A 17,800-nucleotide genomic window follows, 5' to 3' on the forward strand; every position below is an offset into this window, starting at 1 on the left:
TGCAAACAAACCAAGAATGACATTGATAAAGGAGGGGCCTGTGGGCCTATAGGAAAGCGCCCCCCCCCCCTTTTTTTTGGTAAATGTTGTCTGTATATGGCAGATGGACATGATTCTTAGTTTACAATCCCAGGAGTTCTGTAAATCTACTTTCTAGTCAAAGCTCTATCTTGCAGCACTGGGGGAATTTGCCCTCAATTATCATTAAGGACACACACACAGCTGGGCCTTCTGAGGGTCAGACTGGCTATCACTGAGAAATCATTTATTTCAAGGCTTGGTCCTCCCAACTCACTGCTCACAGTTGGGGCATGAGAGCCCTTGTACCAAAAGCCCAGCATCCCTGGACACCCCACACAGCCATTCTCTCTGAGGTCCTGACGTCCCCAGAAAGGGACCAGGCCCAGAGCAGGTATGCCTCGGACTGGCCTGTGATGTGTAGGTTCTTGACTGTGTGCAGGAAAGATTTACAACACGAGTCCAGGTGATTTGGAGAGTACCTTTATTAAAGTGGGGGAGGGGGGAACAAAGGAAGGGCCTGAGATAGAAAAGCAACACGAGAGAGCCTACGTGGGGCTGCTTTGGCTCTCTAGAAACGTCAGAGAAGAGGGCCTGGAAGACAGGTTCAGTGGGTTAGCCCGGGACAAGCTACCACTGCCCATTGCTCCCCTGGTTGCAAGTCTCATGGGGACCCTTAGAGTTTAGGAGAAAGAAAAGGTGTGAGCATGCTCCAGAGAAAGCCCACACTGGCATCCTTTGTTTTAAGGGCTTTTATCTTCCTTTTTTGGTCAGGAACCCTAGGGGGAGACTCAGGGCAGAGTTTTAGCAGATTATTCATCAGTTTTCCAGGTGTGTTTTTAAATAATATGTTGATATACCAAAATGCGTGCATAGAGGGACCAGGGTCATTTTCTGGTCAGCTTTGCCTATATCTTGAATTTGTTTGGTTCTAATTTTCTTTTTTTGTTTATTATTTTTCCCCTGTCTTTAGAAGTCCATGGGTTTGGCTGCCAGGAATGGCACTAATTAGGTCTTTGTAATCTATGTCCCTGACTGGGTGATTTAAGCTATTTACGCTCTGATTAGGGAGGAGAAGTGCAAATTATTTGCTCTCAAGTGTTCTTGGTTTAGGGAAGATAAGATCTTGTGATTTACTAACTGGCTGTCAATTGTTTGACTTGTTTGGCCCCATTTGTCTAACCATCTGTCTCAGTTTCCCCTTTCTGACTTGTCAAAAGTTCTCCTAGCATCTATTCTAACCTGATGATACCATCAGGTCACAGGGGGTGAGGCCCACCTAGTCACAGGTTGCCACCCTTTTCTCCTTCCAGTCTCTGGGATGCCCTTGAGCTCTGCTAGCCCACAGTCAGTCCTCTGGCCTGGCCACCCTCCTGGACCCACTGCATCCTCACTTCAATGAACTCAGCTGCCTCTGCTTTCTATCCGGCAAACACACACACACACACACACACAAAACCCCCAAAAAACCGCTAGGCAAAGAAACACAGTCTGGCTACAGGCATGCAACTAGCGGTGGGACAGAGAGAACAGAAGGAGAAAAACAAATCGTCTCAATAAATTATTCTGCCCCACGCAGGACCGCAGCAGCCATTTCAATCGTCTTCATTCGAAAGCTAATTAAGAAAATGACCCTAAGAGAAGCCCAAGGACTGGGGGGCCAAACGCTAGACTTTGGCAACATTTGGTCACACTTCCTGACAGTGAATAGAGAGGCAGAAGCCGTGGGCACGCGCCCCGTGCTCGGAGCTCGCTCTGGCTGGAAGGCGGCGAGGTTCTGTTCTTGCCAGCGCACGTTTGAGTCCCAACTGAACTCTCCCGCTTCTGGGCAAATCTTTCTGGTGCGTGAACCCTTCAACCTCCCGTCCCTCCGAGGCTTTCTTCCAGCCTCACCCCCAGCCCCTAGGAAGCTCCTCAGACACTTCAAAAGTCAGTCACTCAGACACTGCCTCGGTGGTTGGAATATAAATGTTCAAGAGTCTCGACATCTTCGATGGGGATCTGTAAAGAAGGCTTCAAAGAAGCAGCTCTCCTGCTTTGAGAATTTCCCATAGAAGCCATCAATAAAAATATTGCTCCGTGCTGTGTATCTCTGATCTCACCCAGGGACGGGTTTATTAAGCAGGCCTGCAAGATGGCCAGGGACCATACCCACAGGCCTCGGCGAGCCCGCGTGCTGTCTCTGGGGTCATCTAACCTCTTCCAAACACTGCCGCTGGAAAACCAGGCTTTATTTGTCAGGGGAGGAGGGTAGATCATCGTTAGCCTTTTATGAGCACCCAATCGGTTTTTTTTTAAAAAAAAGGAAAAACATGTATCTTTTCTGAAATTAAAAACTCAGAGTGTCTTACTTCTGGATATGGCATTTTCTCCTATTTGAAAGAGCATTTTTATTACCCATTGTGTATAGCATGGAGGATAATGTGGGAGTTAAGAGGAAAAGCTTAGAAGTGAGCTAGTGCCCACCCTTCCAGTTAAAGATAAGGAAACACAATGGAAGGACTTAAACTGTTTGTCCTACATTCACACGTAGGGGGAGGACTGAGGAAAAAAAATGGAGCGCGTGTTCTGAGTCTGATCCTCAGCGTCCTTGCTAGGAAAATGGAATAAGAGTACCTACCTTAGAGATGGAGAGGATTACATGAAGTTACGCCTGGAAAAAACAAAGCCCGGTTACTAGCACTGCGTAAGAGGTAAATAGATGTCAGCGGCTGGCACAGAGCAGTGGCTCTCAATCCCACCTGCACGTCAGAACTATCTGCGATGTTTTTCAATCATACTCAAGCCCAGCTGCAGACATTCTGAGTCAATTGGTCTGGGGTGGGGTCCAGAGTAGGTGCAGGTGAAGGAATAGATGACGCTGATGAGCGGCCAAGGTTGAAATCTAATGGCCTAGGTGGTCCAGGGAGAAAGGCAGAGAGACCTTGTAGCCTCCATACTGGCCAAATACCAGGCAGATGGTAAAGGAAGAGAGAGGGAGAGAGAGAGTAAAGGGGGGGAGGAGGGAGGCGTGATTTAAAATACTATGGTAAGGTTTTTTTAAAAAAAATTCAGCCCAGCTGGTGTGACTCAATGGGTTGAGTGTCGACCTATGAACCAGGAAATCACAGTTCAGTTCTTGGTCAGGGCACATGCCCAGGTTTTGGGCTCCATCCCCAGTAGGGGACTTGCAGGAGGCAGACAATCCATGATTCTCATCATTGATGTTTCTCCCTCCCTCTCCCTCTCCCTTCCTCTCTGAACTCAATAAAAAACATATTTAAAAAATATTTTTAATGACATCTTTTTTCCATAACAAGTGCGTGGTTGCTACATACAAAAGATAAATCACAATGGCCAACCTAATGGAAATGGAGTGATTAGAAAGGCTTAGTGAGCCTTATTAAAACAAGGTTCGCCTCTGTCTGGCTGGGAAGCATGCCGCCGCGGCTGAAAGACTGGAAAACAGCCCAGATGAACAAGGGGGCAGCCATTTAATGCAGAAATCAGTTAACGTGAAGAGACCGCGGGCGGACAACAGATAGGACTTCAAACAATACTGCATAGTGTCACGGAATAGCTCTTACACAGCTGATCTGTTTCCCTTATGGATTTGATTCCAGTACAAAGACCGAGAAGAGACTTCAATTAAAAAATAAATAAGGCAACAGAAGAAGAATCCTCCTGTGACAAGGGACATCCACAGACATTTGGTGCTGACACAACGAGACACCATCAGGACAAGTTCTGAAGATGCTGTATGAAAATGTAACAAGCATGGTCCGAGGACAAAAAAAAATGATACTTGCTTTGTTACGAATCCCTTTGCAAATAGAAATGACTCTCAGGTAATTGTTATATACAAACTTTCTGCAATAAGTGGCAATCAGACACATTCTCCCACTGCCATCTATCTCCTCTGTGTCTAAAACCTAGAAGTGTTCCATGGCACTGGCTCCCTATTCCTCACAGTCAAAGCATACGTAGTCATTAAAGCACTTGAACCCACAGTAGTCTTGTCCTTAGGAAGGTGGGGAGGTTTTGCATGACTTTATATCGGTCATCCAGAAACGGCCGGCAGGCAGCAGGCTGGAATGTAAAAGACGGCTTTGTGCTTGGGATCCTGATGCGAACTCCACTACGTTCCCCTCAGGAGTCGTCTGCACTGTGGACGGGCCACCGAGCAGTGAACTTGAGTGTGGACAGTCATACCGTGGAGTCCCTGCCAGACTTTAGCTGTGCAATCTTGGTCCGGCTAATAAGTGGGTAAGCAATGCAGAGACCTCCAGCTGCCACAATGAAGCCTAAACTGCACCAAGCGCAGAAGATAGACCAGCTGTAGCCGTGCTCCACGCCATCGGGCAGGCTGTAAACGAGCTTCGGGAGGCGGTGCAAGTCGTAGGAGATGCTGGCAGCGTAAGTGCAGAGGGAAATGGTGCAAAATATTCCTGTAAATAATACAAAGAGAACGAAGGATCAGTTACAGTGTTGCCGGCGACATGCAAGGCAAATGCCAGACCGGCCTTTGTGAAAATCAGACCAACCGATGAGGCGATCACTCCAAATTAAGGAAGGATCTATAATTTTTTTTGACTTGAATTACTTCATTCAACAAAGATTGGCAAACCCTTTATGTGCCAGACTGTAGGCTAAGCATGGGAGATACAGGAATGAAGAACACAGGGGAGAATTCTAATAATTTGAATTATTCAGAATTACCTTGCTTGAATGGTATGTATATTTAAATTTATATTTGTTTCCTTTAAAAGTTAATAAAAATTGTAATTATTTTTAAAACTCTTCTATAACCACTCAAACCTAATGTAAAAGTTTTCATTTCCCTTGTTCCATATCTAGGTTTGCCACATTTTTATATAGTTGCAATCATCCTATAAGCCTGCTTTCTCTTTGAATTACCACCAGCAATAGTGCTTGTCATGTTGCCTGTAAATAAGATTTTAAATTAATTTTTACAAGTGCTAAATCATTTCTTAAGTTACAGAGCCTGGTACATACTAGGGCCTCAACAGATCATGTGAGGATTGTTGGTTTTTTTTAAATGAATGAATAAAAACTTTTAAACAATATAATTAAATCCAGGAAATTGGAAATGATGTAAAAATAGCTGAGTAAGCAGGTCATATACCTCAACTATTCCGAATGTAGGCGATTTGGGTGATATAAATGGACAGACCTGAGATTTTACTTTTTTATACCAACACATGTATCATTGTCCTTCCACTAAAATCGGGGCTCTGATAAAAATCCCCCAAACACAGGCTTTTTAGGAGCCTGTGATCAAGTGATGCTCCTATTCACCACAATGGACCCCCAAGGATGCTTCTTTGGGTGGGGAGGGGATCAGAATGGGACTGTTGCTGAGCTGAAGATGGGCAGTAAAAACCAAATCTGGTCCCCTCTGACCTATGGAAATGCCACCTTGGTCCAAGTCTTATGCAGCTCTCCTTCATTCTTTGGTTTATCCTGTGTACAGTGGAGGTCACACCTATTTGCAGGGAAATTGTTTGGGTGGCTTTAGGAATCTATGCAGCCTCTCCATAGGAAACAGAGACACAGATTTGGGAATAAGATAACGCCCCCTTTTAAACAGAGCTTTGAGGATCAGAAACACTACCAGAAAAATAAGCTCAGAGCCGGCAGCAAGAGGGAAGAAATAAAGATCACCTGAATGCAATTTTTTTAAGTGCTGCAATTCTTCCTCCACTCAAATCATGTAAGAGCACATCGCCTGAATCCTTTTCCAAATGTTCATTTAGAAAAGAAATGTTTTCAATTAAAAGGATGCGTGATCTGAGATAATTTGATATTTTCTACCCGGCCTAATTCTGTTTTTAAACTCTAAAGTGATTGCTTTTCTACAAAGGATAAAATCTTGTCTTCCGAGTCCTTGCTCCGGAATATAAAGGCAAACATGTCACTTTGAGTTCTCCAAAGAAAGATCATCATAGAAGTAATTCTTTCATAAAGGAATGAACCAGGCAACAAAGAATACTCCTCTGCTCTTTTCAAATCTTCTGAAGAGCAAATGCCCTTACATCTACAGGAATGTTCTCCCTGGCACCACCACAGAGACAGTGTTTATATATAACAAGGTCCTTCTAACCAATTCTGGGAATAGAACAATAAGGCAGTTAGAAAAAGTCTGATCTTCAATAGGTACAAGATAATAATAGAAAAATGACCTGTTCCCAGGAAAAGCAACTCCATTCTGCATTTAACTGTCTGCACCCAGCTAAATGCTTAAAACAAAGCTTTTTGCCCTGGCTGGGTGGCTCAGGTGACTGTTCAGGGCACATACCTAGGTTGCAGGTTTGATCCCTGGTCAGGGCTCATAAGGGAGGCAACCAATGGATGTCTCTCTCACATCTATGTTTCTCTCTCCTCTCTCTCTCTCTCTCTCTCTCTCTCTCTCTCTCTCTCTCTCTCTCTCTCTCTCTCTCTCTTTCTCTCTCCCTTCCTCTCTCTCTCTCACACACACACACAAAATCAATAAAAAATATATATCCTTGCATGAGGATTTTTTTAAAAAAGTCTTTTTTACAAGTAACATGGTTTTAATGACCTCTGAAAGCTCGAGTCCAAACTTAGACTTTTAAGCATCCTTTGATGTCCAAATGCAATAGGATGAGATGCAGGAAATGCATTTTCTGGTCTGCAGACCTACTGCTCATCCCTGTGCAACCTTGAAATTACCTAGCCTGGTTTAGCCTTCCTTTCTTCATCTAGGAAAAAAAGGAGGGGTTAGGGGAGGGAGCTGGTTCCTGAAGTCCCTTACAGTGTCAAATTTCTGTAATTCAGTTATTCCAAAATGTGGCGCAGTTCCCAAAACGTCCTAGCGAATCTAGTATCTGGTAATGTGCACCTACATAAAAAATAGATTGTCATGGATTTTTCTTTCTGTATTTACTCCCTTTGATTTTGCACTAAAGGTTGATTTTTTTTTTAGCACCTCTCCCCTGCCAACTCCATAAAATTGTGTTTGGTGAAATGAAGTTTAGCATTAACACCTCCAGTTCATACTGAAGAGAAAGGGATGATGAGAAACCACCTAACCTGCAGATTTAACGGAGGCTGGTTTTCTCTGCCCTCAGTGTCCGGAGTGGCTGTGCTCTCCCTGGCACTTGGTTTGTGCTTACTTCATGGACACTGTGAATGTGACACTAATAAATTCTTGGACTGAGTTGCCAGAAAGCTGACACTCCCTAAAACTAAATCAGGGGCCCACCACAAGCCAAAGCTGGGGACTTCATGGCATGCTTTTTTGCTACTAAGCTCACCCTTGGATCCATTGTGCCTTGCAAACCTGATTGCTCATCTTATTTTTGTGACTTAGTTGTATTTATTTTATCATAAAATGTTATATGCATTTCTGTTCCACTTAAGTTCTTTGTGGAATAGGGCACTCCTCAAACCTTGATGAAAGCCTGCTTTATTTTCTGAGGCCTTTACTCACTCAGCTGACAGTGGTAGAAAGGGTTACCATGAGCCCACAAATATGCCTCCGTCTGGCCTTCCCCCTTCCCACAAATGCCCCCCCCCCTCCCCCAGGCTGGTCTTTAGTGACATTTTTTAATCTTTCCGAGGTGTCCTGGAAGTTGTTCTGAGTGAGAAGAAAGCCAAGATTAACAAAAGAGGGTATCTAAGAGTTCCTCCTTTTCAGAGGCTCACATCTCTAAGAAGTCCCCAAATATAGCATTTGTGGGATGGGCAGGACTGTTTCTGAATATTACAAGGAAAGGTACTGAGACTAGACAAAGCATTGTTTCCAAAGTTTCCAAAGCTTTTGTAAAAAGAGGCCTGACCCATTCTAGGCATTTTAAAAAGTAAAAATAAAACCATCTAACTTAAAAGACACCAAGAAAAAGTGTTGTTTAAATGATGAAAACACCTTTGTTGTACCTGGATTGTTAGTCCTAGGTCAGTTTTTATACTGTGTAATTCCATTTTGGTTCCATATCTATAATAATAAAAGCATAATATGCTAATTAGACCGGACAGCCGAAGGACCTTCCGGACATCCTTCCGGATGACCTTCTGGACGAAGCTGGGGCTGCGAGGGCTGAGCCCCTTGCATGAATTTCGTGCATCGGCTGTAGTTTTAAATAATGCCGCCTTTTTGTCAGTAGCAATCTAGTTAATGGGACAGGGGCATGAGAAGATAAGGTACCATCCCTGCATTCAAAAGTTCCAAATCTAATGGTCCTTCCTAAAATCCATGAGGAGAGAAGTTGCCTCTCCTCCATTCTTCTCGTAGGTTTTCCCTCCCCTTTTCTTTCTCCCCTGACCAGCTGGGAGTGACCTGTGGCTACCCCGGTACCGTTCGGCCCAGCTGGTGGCGCCCAGGGAGAGAGTCCCAAGCTCAGTCCTGGCTATTGCCAAGAGCATCTTCAAAAGGGTGAATAATTACTGGTTCTGAAAAGCCCTGCATGCAGCTACTTTTCTTATAAAATATTAAAAGGGTTTCTGCCAATATTCTTAATTAGAAAATACCATGATATCACAAAATTATAGGGCTGGAAGGGATATTTTCGGGTTGAGACAGAGAAAATGTATGCGGCCATCCCAGAGCATCAACCTAATTTCCTTCCCTAACATTTTCATGGTGCCTGTGGCCAGCTGGTAAGATGTAATTAGGGTAACTGGGCCCATTCTTTGGACCATCCTCCTTTGATGTGCTTAAAAGGCTGAAAGAAGTAGAAGTTACTTCACCCTTGTTAGCCTGCTTGATAAATAACGTAACTGCAATGGCCAAAGGCATAAACATTCACTCCCCTGCCCTCCTCCCTGCCCTCCCCCCACCCTTTCTTCAAAGAATGACCTGCCCATCATCCTGGTCTCTTTGCAATTTCCAGAAAGAAAAAAAAAATGCCTCATGCTATTTTTCCCACAGATTGAATGACTGGGCAGGAGTAATAGAGACAAAACTTTACAAAAAAACCACAAAAGTAAATAAAAAATCCACAATCTGCAACTATTAAATCCCCCAAACACCCACTCTTTTCCTGAAAGATTGTAGTAATCTCATTTAGAGGCAAAGCCTGACCTGATGGGACATAAGGCTATTTATAGTCCACATGGATCCAGCTCAGGATATGTTTTGCTGCAGACATGTTAATGTATTTGATTATAGACCTTGCTGAAGGTGTTAGATAACATATGCACCATGTTACCTTTCTAAAGGAAAACTTTAACACCCGGAATTCCAGAAACTACGTGGCCCCAAGGGTTTCAGATAAGGCATTGAAAACTTATAGTTTTAAGTTATAATCAATGGATAACCTAGATAATTCAATACAGCCACTGCAGTCAAGTCTTTTTTTGATTTGAATGAATTAGTCTTTTAAAATTATTATTTCAATACATTGAAGCAAAGCAATGAATAGCTTAATGGACGTTTTAATTGTTCCTGAGCTTTGCTGGGGCAGCCTGGGCTCTGTCTCCCCTTTATCTGCTGTTACTGTAGTCACTCAGGGCATAAAATGGACCCAGTGGGGCAATGAGACCCCCATCAAGGGAGGACCAGTACACTAGAAGATAATAAGGACCCAACAACAAGACACAAAAATTGAACTGAGCCTGGCCAGTGTGGCTCAATGGTTGAGCATCAACCCATGAACCAAGAGGTCACCGGTGATTCCCAGTCAGGACACATGATGGGATTTGGGGCTTGATCCCCAGTAGAGGGTGTGCAGGAGGCACCCTATTGATGATGTTTCTCTCTATCCCTCTCCCTTCCTCTCTTTCTAAAAATCAATAAAAATGTATTTTTTAAAAATTGTATTTAAAAATGTTGGCATTGACATGGAAACACTCATAGATACAGAGAACAACCTGATGTTGCCAAAAGGGAGGAGGGTTGGGAAATGGGTGAAAAAGGTGAAGGTATTAAGAAGTACAAACTGGTAATAACAAAATAGTCTTGGGGATATAAAGTACAACAGAGGAAATATAGTCACTAATATTGTAATAACTATGCATGGTGCCAGGTGGATACTGGACGTATTGGGGGAAACACTTTGTAAAGCATATGGCTGTCTACTACTCTAAGCACTATATCGTACACCTGAAGCCAATACAAAATAATCTGGAATATAACTGTCATTGAAAAATTAAGAAATGTTTGCATTGAACAAATGAAGCCTTTAAAATATTTATAACAACTTATCCTCATAATAATGTGACTATGGCTACCGAATGGAAGGCATCCTTTAATGTGGAGGGAAATACTGCTTCCCAGCGCCCTGGAAGCAGTGTGTTCTAATGATGGGCAGCGATTCACAGCTAGAAGGCATGTGTCTTATTCCCTCCGTCCTCGATGCCTCTGTGACCACGTGTGTCGCCTCACAGGACATGAAGTCAAAGGGCTACATTTGAAGCCCTTGGGAGAGTGAGGCCTGGCCCTGGTCCTTCTGCAGCACCCGCTGAGAGGCCCCAGGAAAGAGGAAGGGGGAGAACTGGCTCCCCGGGAAGAGCTGACAGCCGGCAGCACTGCTGTTCCATTTGTGGGGAATCAAGGACTGTCTGTATGCAATAGGCAGAAGGAGAAAGATCTCAAACTGTCACATGGCTGATGTTCTTCATTGAAGACTTGGCTAATAAGTTCAGGTGGAAAATGAAGACGCCAGCACATTAGAAGGGGCTAAGTTTAGCATCAAAAATCTGTGGGGGTGATTCTGACAAGGGCTGCTGAAGACACTTCTGCTTCATTAAAATCAATTTTTTCTTTTAACCCTTAGGGCTCTCCTGTCCTGCTGTGACTAATGTATCTTCTGCAGTGGATTCACATAGTTATCTGGGTGTTCACAAAGATAACAAAGAGGCATTTGTAGTAGAAAAATAAAACAAACCTCCAGGAATCCCACAGTAAAGAAGCAGATGACTACAGTACAGCATAGCCGCTCCATGGAAGAACATGCAGCTATGAAACACTGAGTAGAGGACGATGTAGCGACATGGGGAATGGTGAGGGTATGATGTTAAGTGGTAGCCCAGAGGACTAAATACTTTCCATGTGATGATGGTCACAAACGTTTCTCTCTCTCTCTGTCTCTCTCTCTCTCTCCCCCTCCCTCCCTCCCTCCCTCTCCCTCTCACTCTCTCTCTAATGAGGCAAACTCATGAGCAAGAAAAATAATTAAACAATCTAATTTTTGAGGGGACGGGATCTATAAGTGAATTTTCCCTTTATTCCAAAAATGTTGTTTGGGCAACCCAAAGCACAAGGAGTAAACAATGTGTTGTGTTGTGTCTCTCTGTCCTTCAGGAATGGCAATCAAACTTCAAGTTTATACGTTTGTTGTTGTTGTTTTGGTTGTTATGGCTTTTTATTATTGTGGCTGCTGTTTTGTTTTTATTTAACAATTGCACAGGGGCTTTCCATAACAAAGCCAGAGGATCCCTGAGCTAGTCTGGCCCCAAGTTACAGTCCACATGTGGATCAGAAATAAGGGCGGAGCAGGGACAGGGGGAGCCGGCTCAGGAAACTTGACTCCTAGCTCTCCTCTGAGTCAACCCAATACTGAACTCCTGCCTTTCTTTCATGTAATACCAAACCAGCCCCTCAGTCTCCCAAGGAAAATCCACGAGGCCTGGCTTTTATGGCCCTGTGATTTATCTTATTGCTAATAGTTGTTTTATATGCTAAATTATCCATGTATCACCCATATTAAAAGTGTCCTTTAAAAACTGCAAGCATACCTCTGAGATATTGCGGGTTAGTTCCAGAACACCGCAATAAAGTGAGCATCACAATGAAGTGAGTGCCACAATAAAGTGAATCATCTTTGCTAGTGGAGGGTCTTGCCTTCAATTTATAAGAAAAGCAACATCCATGAAGTACAATAAAGTGACAGACAATAAAACGAGGTATGCCTGGACTACTACTCAGGCATCTCTCATTTTCCTGACCAGGGTATGTGATGTGGGCCTTCCCAGGGTTGGGGAGAGGGAGGAGGTAATTTGCATTTATTTCATGTATATGGGAACTAGAGTCAGGAAAATGGGGGCTCAACTAATAAAGGGAAGGAAGAAAATGGGGAAGATTTTTTTATGACCAGTGAGCCGCAGCAGAGGCATAAAGGAATTCTCTGGGTAGCACGGGCCTCTGAATCTTATTCTATAATTTGGATTTTAAATGAATCCCTCAGGCAGGCACCCGATGACTAGTCTTGAGGGTTCAAATCCTCCTCCAAAACCGCAGGAACTAGAATTTTAGCCTCCTGTGCTCTGCTGTGTATTCAACAAAATCGGGAAAACCTAAGTTGGTCTTCTGCTCACAACTACTCAGGGGCCAAGTGACTTCTGAATGCTCTGTCAGGATGTTGAATGATGACCCCCATTACTGACAGGGCAGGAAAAGGGGTAGGTGGGAGGTTCCTAGGCTGATTGGTGGAGCACACCAGAAAGCAAAGTGCCACCTACCTGTCAGCCCTGGAGGACGGACAGAAAGAAACCAGTGTCAGCCACAGATGGGCGCTGCTGCCTCCAGTTAACAAGGCTTGGGTGGGTAACCACTACCCTGAGAAGTGCTAGAAAACCCAGTTGTGGTCACTTGGGTAACAGAACTCCAGGTTAACAGAAATAAGCTTACTTGAAACTAGAGGCCCGATGCACGAAATTTGTGTAAGAGTAGGCCTTTGCAGTAGGGGTGGCTGCCTCGATCCCTCCCTCACAGCCGCAGCAGCTGCCTCAATCCTGTGGCTACAGCCCCAGCTTCGTATGGAAGGTCATCTGGAAGGCCATCCGGATGGTCGTTCCACTGTTTGGCTGTTCAGTCGATTTGCATATTATGCTTTTATTATTATAGATGGCCACTTATCTAGAGTAATACTGGTTCTAAGACTGAGCATCCTTTGTGAAACTTTTAATTTGGCATTCATGAATCATGCATACACTAATTTTTTTGTGATTCTTTGCTGTCCTAGCCCACTTATTCTATAACTAGAGGCCCGATGCATGAAATTTGTGCAAGGGGCTTGGCCCTCACAGCCCCGGCTGCCTTGGCCCTCGCAGCCCTGGCTGCCTCAGCCCTTGCAGCTCCAGCTTTGTCCGGAACAGCGTCTGGACAGTCGTCGGGATGGTGGTTCTGCTGTTTGGTCTAATTAGCATATTAGTTCTTTATTATAGAGGATAAGGAACAGAAGGAAAGATTTCTTCCCTGCACTCAGTGTTCGCCATCAACTTACATCCTGACTCCTTTTTAGACAAAAATGTCCTCCCCTGCTTATCAAAAGGCCATACTCATTTGATACCCTCCACCCTCCACCCCACCGGCTTCCAATCTCCTGCTTTAAGATCAAGCCACTCCTCTGCCTAAAACCTTCTGGTGTCTTCCATCGCCGGTAAATTAAATTCCAAGCCACCGCCTGCTTTTCATGTGATCCTCCCCTTTCTTTCCCTGCCCCCAGCGACACCAGTGTGCTTTCCGTAGCACAAAATACACCCGCCCACCCCGCTCTCCTCAGCCGCAGCACCCTCCTGACCAAGGGTGCTCCTCACAATTCAGCTCAGAAATCGCTGCCTCGGCAAGGCCTTCCGGGTTCCCCTCTTCCACCCTGTTTACTTTCCTCCTAGCTTTCATCACTCTCACAAATAGTTTCTGTCTCCCCACAACAACAATGGAGAAGGATTTTGTCTGCCTAGTTCACTGTGTGCGCTAGCACCTAGAGCAGTGTGTGTTACATAGTGAGTCCTCAAAAACCATGCGTGGGATGCAATGAATGAAGGATTTGTGTGAAACATGACGCCGATGACCCCATAAGGGATGTCACCGGAGTTGACTTTCAGCCTGGAGGATGGGCTGTGCCGCTCTATGACGCTCTCTCTTCTCAGGGCTCCCTGTTTGCTGAGTCCGGCCAGGGCTGGGGTGCAGTATGCAAAAATGGGATAGAAAAATCAGAGCTGACTGATATGCAGTTAAAACCCAAGATATTTCCATCCAACCTTCTAATGGGCCACAATGAAGAAACCGGGGTGCCTTTTGAACACTGTTGTTTCTTTAAATTCTGTATGACCCACCAATGCCAAACGAACCTTCTTCTGGCCACTTGTCTCACAAGTGAAAACACAGAACAAATGAAGAGATAACAAAGGGAAGCCAGCTGCTTCCAGGGCAGCCCTCACCTTGGCCGGGAGAGGCGTCTGAGGGGCTCACGTACCTGTCATGAGGAACAGGAGGCCGGCCACGTGCTGGGTCAGGCTCTCCTCCCAGAAGAAGCTGACCGTGGCCACGATGCAGCCGCAGAGCAGGACGGCCACGGCCATGCCCAGGAAGCCGGCCGTGATTCTTCTCAAATCTAATCTCGAAACACAAACAGACATCAACATAATAAGCAGAAGGAGAGTCCTTGAAAATTAGAGAAAGAAGAGCTTTGTATATGTTATGAAAATTAGTAAGTTGCACAGACAGGCTTAGGGCCTACAAGATCAATGTTTAGGGCACTTCCTTCCTATTTCATAAGAGGACAGATGGGGTGTAACACCCCGAGGGCTCGGAGTTACCCTCTGAGAGGCTGTGGAGAAGTCCATACCAACTAGAGAACGGGCCAGAGGACAGCGCCAGGGTCAACTTGGATAACAGATAGCAAGTCACTTAGTACACTGAGAGCAAGGCAGGTGTGCAAAATATCTTCATTATCTTTACAAGGGCGACAGGAATGCAGGTTACCACCATGGCCATGGCTGTGATTAATCTGACTTTGGAGAAAGAGCCTAAAAAGCGAGTTACAGTGAAATACGGTTTCACCCGAGCACCACGGATGCCAGCTATTTTCTTTTTCATTTATATCGATTCCTGCCTGTTTTCAAAAAGGACTGGAGAAAGGGAAGGCCATTGTGGTGACTGAAATAGGGCCCAAAGTGCACATAGGAGACATCTGCTCATAGCCACCCTCCCCCCTTAAACACAGGCCCTGCAACCCAAGCACCCACTGCCCCAGGTTAAGGAGGGACTATTCCCACTGTATCCACAACTGTCAGGTTTGGTCTCTCACAAAAACACAATTGAGATCACTGGGCCAGGAACACAGCCCCTCCCCCACCTTCTGGGCAAAACCAAAGGACGGACTGTCTACATGTACCTGGACCCCTTTCCACTCTGGTTGCTACCCTAAAGCAGCACTCGGATTGTCCTGCTAGCTTTGCTTCTTTCTGTTTTCTTCCTTCCTTCCCTCTGCTTTTTTTTAAAAAAAAAATAACAAAGCCAGTTTTTAAAATTGTTAGCTTCTTAAAAGAATAGGTCCCAAAGATAGATCTGCAGCCCTTGGGGCCAGGCAACAGGTCTGCACACCTGTGCACACATGGAGCCCGGATGAGGGGCACATCCCACTGTTAGATACGTTGGTTTTTGCTTTCCCAGGTTAACTATCACCAGGCAGCATAAATCAACAGTTTTCAGGTAAACATCAGCCCTCTGAAGCATCACATTGCATGATCCTTTCTAGAGTTCCACATTTCCCTAACAGTGAAAAGCGGTAGCATCTGCCATTGAAATGTAGAGGTAACAGGCACCCTCTGAGAAGACGATGACATACGCTCATAAAAATGGTGCAGCAGAAACACCAAGGTCTAAGACAGACACAGTAGCTACAATGCACAGCGTACAAACAAAACAAAAATAGGACCTAAGGTGTAACCGCCTTGGTTTACCAAGACCAGTGGCCTTCTACCTGCAGGTCCTTCTACCTGATGACTCGGGAAAGAAAGGACTCGGGAAGCCACCTGGGCACCATGCATGCCGCACTGTCTTACGAAGCCTTGTGCCTGGTTTTCACACATTTGATGTGTCAACGAGTTGTGACCACGGCACAGGGAAATGACTCCCTGAGTCTCTGACCAAGTCGAGTTGGGCCCCGAGGCCCATGTAGGATCCACACAGCATCTTTCAGTCCAACCCTACGAATACATGTTGTTCAGAAAGACACCATTTCCTCTCTGGCCCTTTCCCAGAAATACTCACGAAGCAGATGCCATTCATCTTGCTGTATTGTCTTCGTTAAATTGAAAGGAATGTTTCGTAAGCGGATTGGCTGAGAAAAGTGGTACTTGATCGCCGTGCACCGCTGCGCAATACCTTGAGGCAAACAAGAGATGTGATTTACTAGTTGCATCTATAATAGAGTTCAGGAGGCCCGAGGCCAAATAACGTCTTCCAAACTGAGTGGGATGGGGGAGGGCGTAGGAATGTCTGGATTATTTCCATTAATAGAGGCCAGTCAGAGCAGTAAAAACCTAAAACATGAAATAATTTTTAAAAATCATGTTTCTTTTTTTTTTTTTTTTACAGTGTGCTACCTTTAAAAAAAAAAAAAATCCACGTTTCACTTTTGAATGTATTCAATTGGATAAAGATCTAAACTCCGTTTATTGCATTTCAACACTGAGTTTGTGTTGACTAAATGCAAAACTCCTTCAGGGGAAATGGCCTAAAAGTATACAGATGGTTGGGAGAAATCAGCTTGAAATAGTAAGTTAACACAGATAAACTGCATAGGTCTGAATCTGGTCCAACCTCTGACTCTCAAATGGGTTGCATCGAAGAGTTCATTAGGAAGTGTGTTTTTTGGAAACCAGAAGACATTTTTCCATAAAGACAACCTTCTGTGAGGCGGTGGAGGTGGTGATTAGGTCTCCAGGCAACCACAAGAGCCTGTTTAACCCCAGGCCACCTGATGTAATTCCTACACATGAATTTCACTGACCTGAGCTCTGGGTCCTGGGAGAAAGGGTGATATTGAAAAATTCCCTGCCTGAGGCACAATATTTTGAAATGGGCAAGCGTATCCATTACTTTATCTAGTACCTTCTACTATCCTCCCTTCCAACCCATACTTTCACTGCATAAAATAATATGGGCCTATTTTCCCCCCTAAAGTCTTCTGAATCCTATAAAAGTATCTACCCTCCCTTCAAATTAAAACACAACAGGACTTCCTTCTTCCATTGTAAATCATCTTGATCAGTCGTTGGGATAAATGCAATCCAATTAGATTAACCTTAAAAGAGATGTGAATGAATGTTCATCCTTTAATCCTGGCAGCTGTTTTAAAAAAAAAAAAAAAAAAATCCTTATAAATGCAAAATAATCAGTGGAATTTCAGTAAGTATAATACTTAATGCTGACAATGGGGTGTGGACTGGGGAGAAATTGTTCTAGACTCAGCGGGGCTGGCTCTGGAACAACTCCTGTGCTAGGGAAGGAAATGAGTGGGTCCCTTTTACATCATTGCAAATATCCTCAGGGCCCATCTTCTCCTCTGACCCTTGCTGGGAACAGGCACAACCCCAGTGGGCAGGGAGAGTAGCAGAAACGAAGGGAGCAGCCTGCCCAGCCTGCCCCCCTCCACTCCCCCAGGGGTGTCCAGCCGGTGCCAGGAATGAGGTAAGCAGTGCACATATCATCACGTTACCATTCCCGTTCCTTTCCCACCAGGCTCCCAGGCTAAATTTAAACTGCCAGGATCCCCTGAAGTGAGAAGAGAAAGGAGGTGGGGAGAGTGGCAAGGTCTGCCCTGGACAGAAGTAACAAGCAGTCCTCAAAGACCCCTAAGACTGGGAGTCTGGTGGTGAGCCCAGTGCTCCTCAGCTGAGTTTGCAAGAAAATCTTCTACAGCTCCAATGCTCCCCTCCCTTGGAGACGATTAGAGACTTCGGGCAGAATTAGAAGAGAAAGTGGGAGTGAAGGACAGATCAGCAGCGTCAGACGCCTGCCATTCACTGTTTTAGTTCCTTGTTCTGAAAAGCTTGTTCCACTGTCATAGCCGAAAGTCTAACAGATTACAAGAGG

At 44.9% G+C, this 17,800-nt stretch overlaps 1 protein-coding gene across 3 annotated transcripts in view; it reads right to left on the bottom strand.

Moving 5' to 3' along the window:
• Window positions 1–3,474: 3,474 nt before the first annotated feature.
• TMEM178A (transmembrane protein 178A) overlaps window positions 3,475–17,800 on the bottom strand; it is a 43,638-nt gene continuing 29,312 nt past the window's right edge. For 2 of the 3 annotated variants that reach the window (XM_081100812.1, XM_081100810.1), the window contains exons 2-4: window positions 15,974–16,087; window positions 14,175–14,312; window positions 3,475–4,445 (exon numbers count right to left, since the gene is read on the bottom strand). In XM_081100812.1, coding sequence (XP_080956938.1) covers window positions 4,204–4,445; window positions 14,175–14,280 — 348 coding nt within the window. In that variant the 5' untranslated portion in view covers window positions 14,281–14,312; window positions 15,974–16,087 and the 3' untranslated portion in view covers window positions 3,475–4,203. Of the gene's footprint in view, window positions 4,446–14,174; window positions 14,318–15,973; window positions 16,088–17,800 lie in introns of all 3 variants that reach the window. The other variant, XM_081100811.1, reaches the window with a different exon arrangement.

This window comes from Myotis nattereri (genome assembly GCF_964212035.1).
Source record: "Myotis nattereri genome assembly, chromosome: 10".
In the NCBI taxonomy this organism is placed as follows: Eukaryota; Metazoa; Chordata; class Mammalia; order Chiroptera; family Vespertilionidae; genus Myotis; species Myotis nattereri.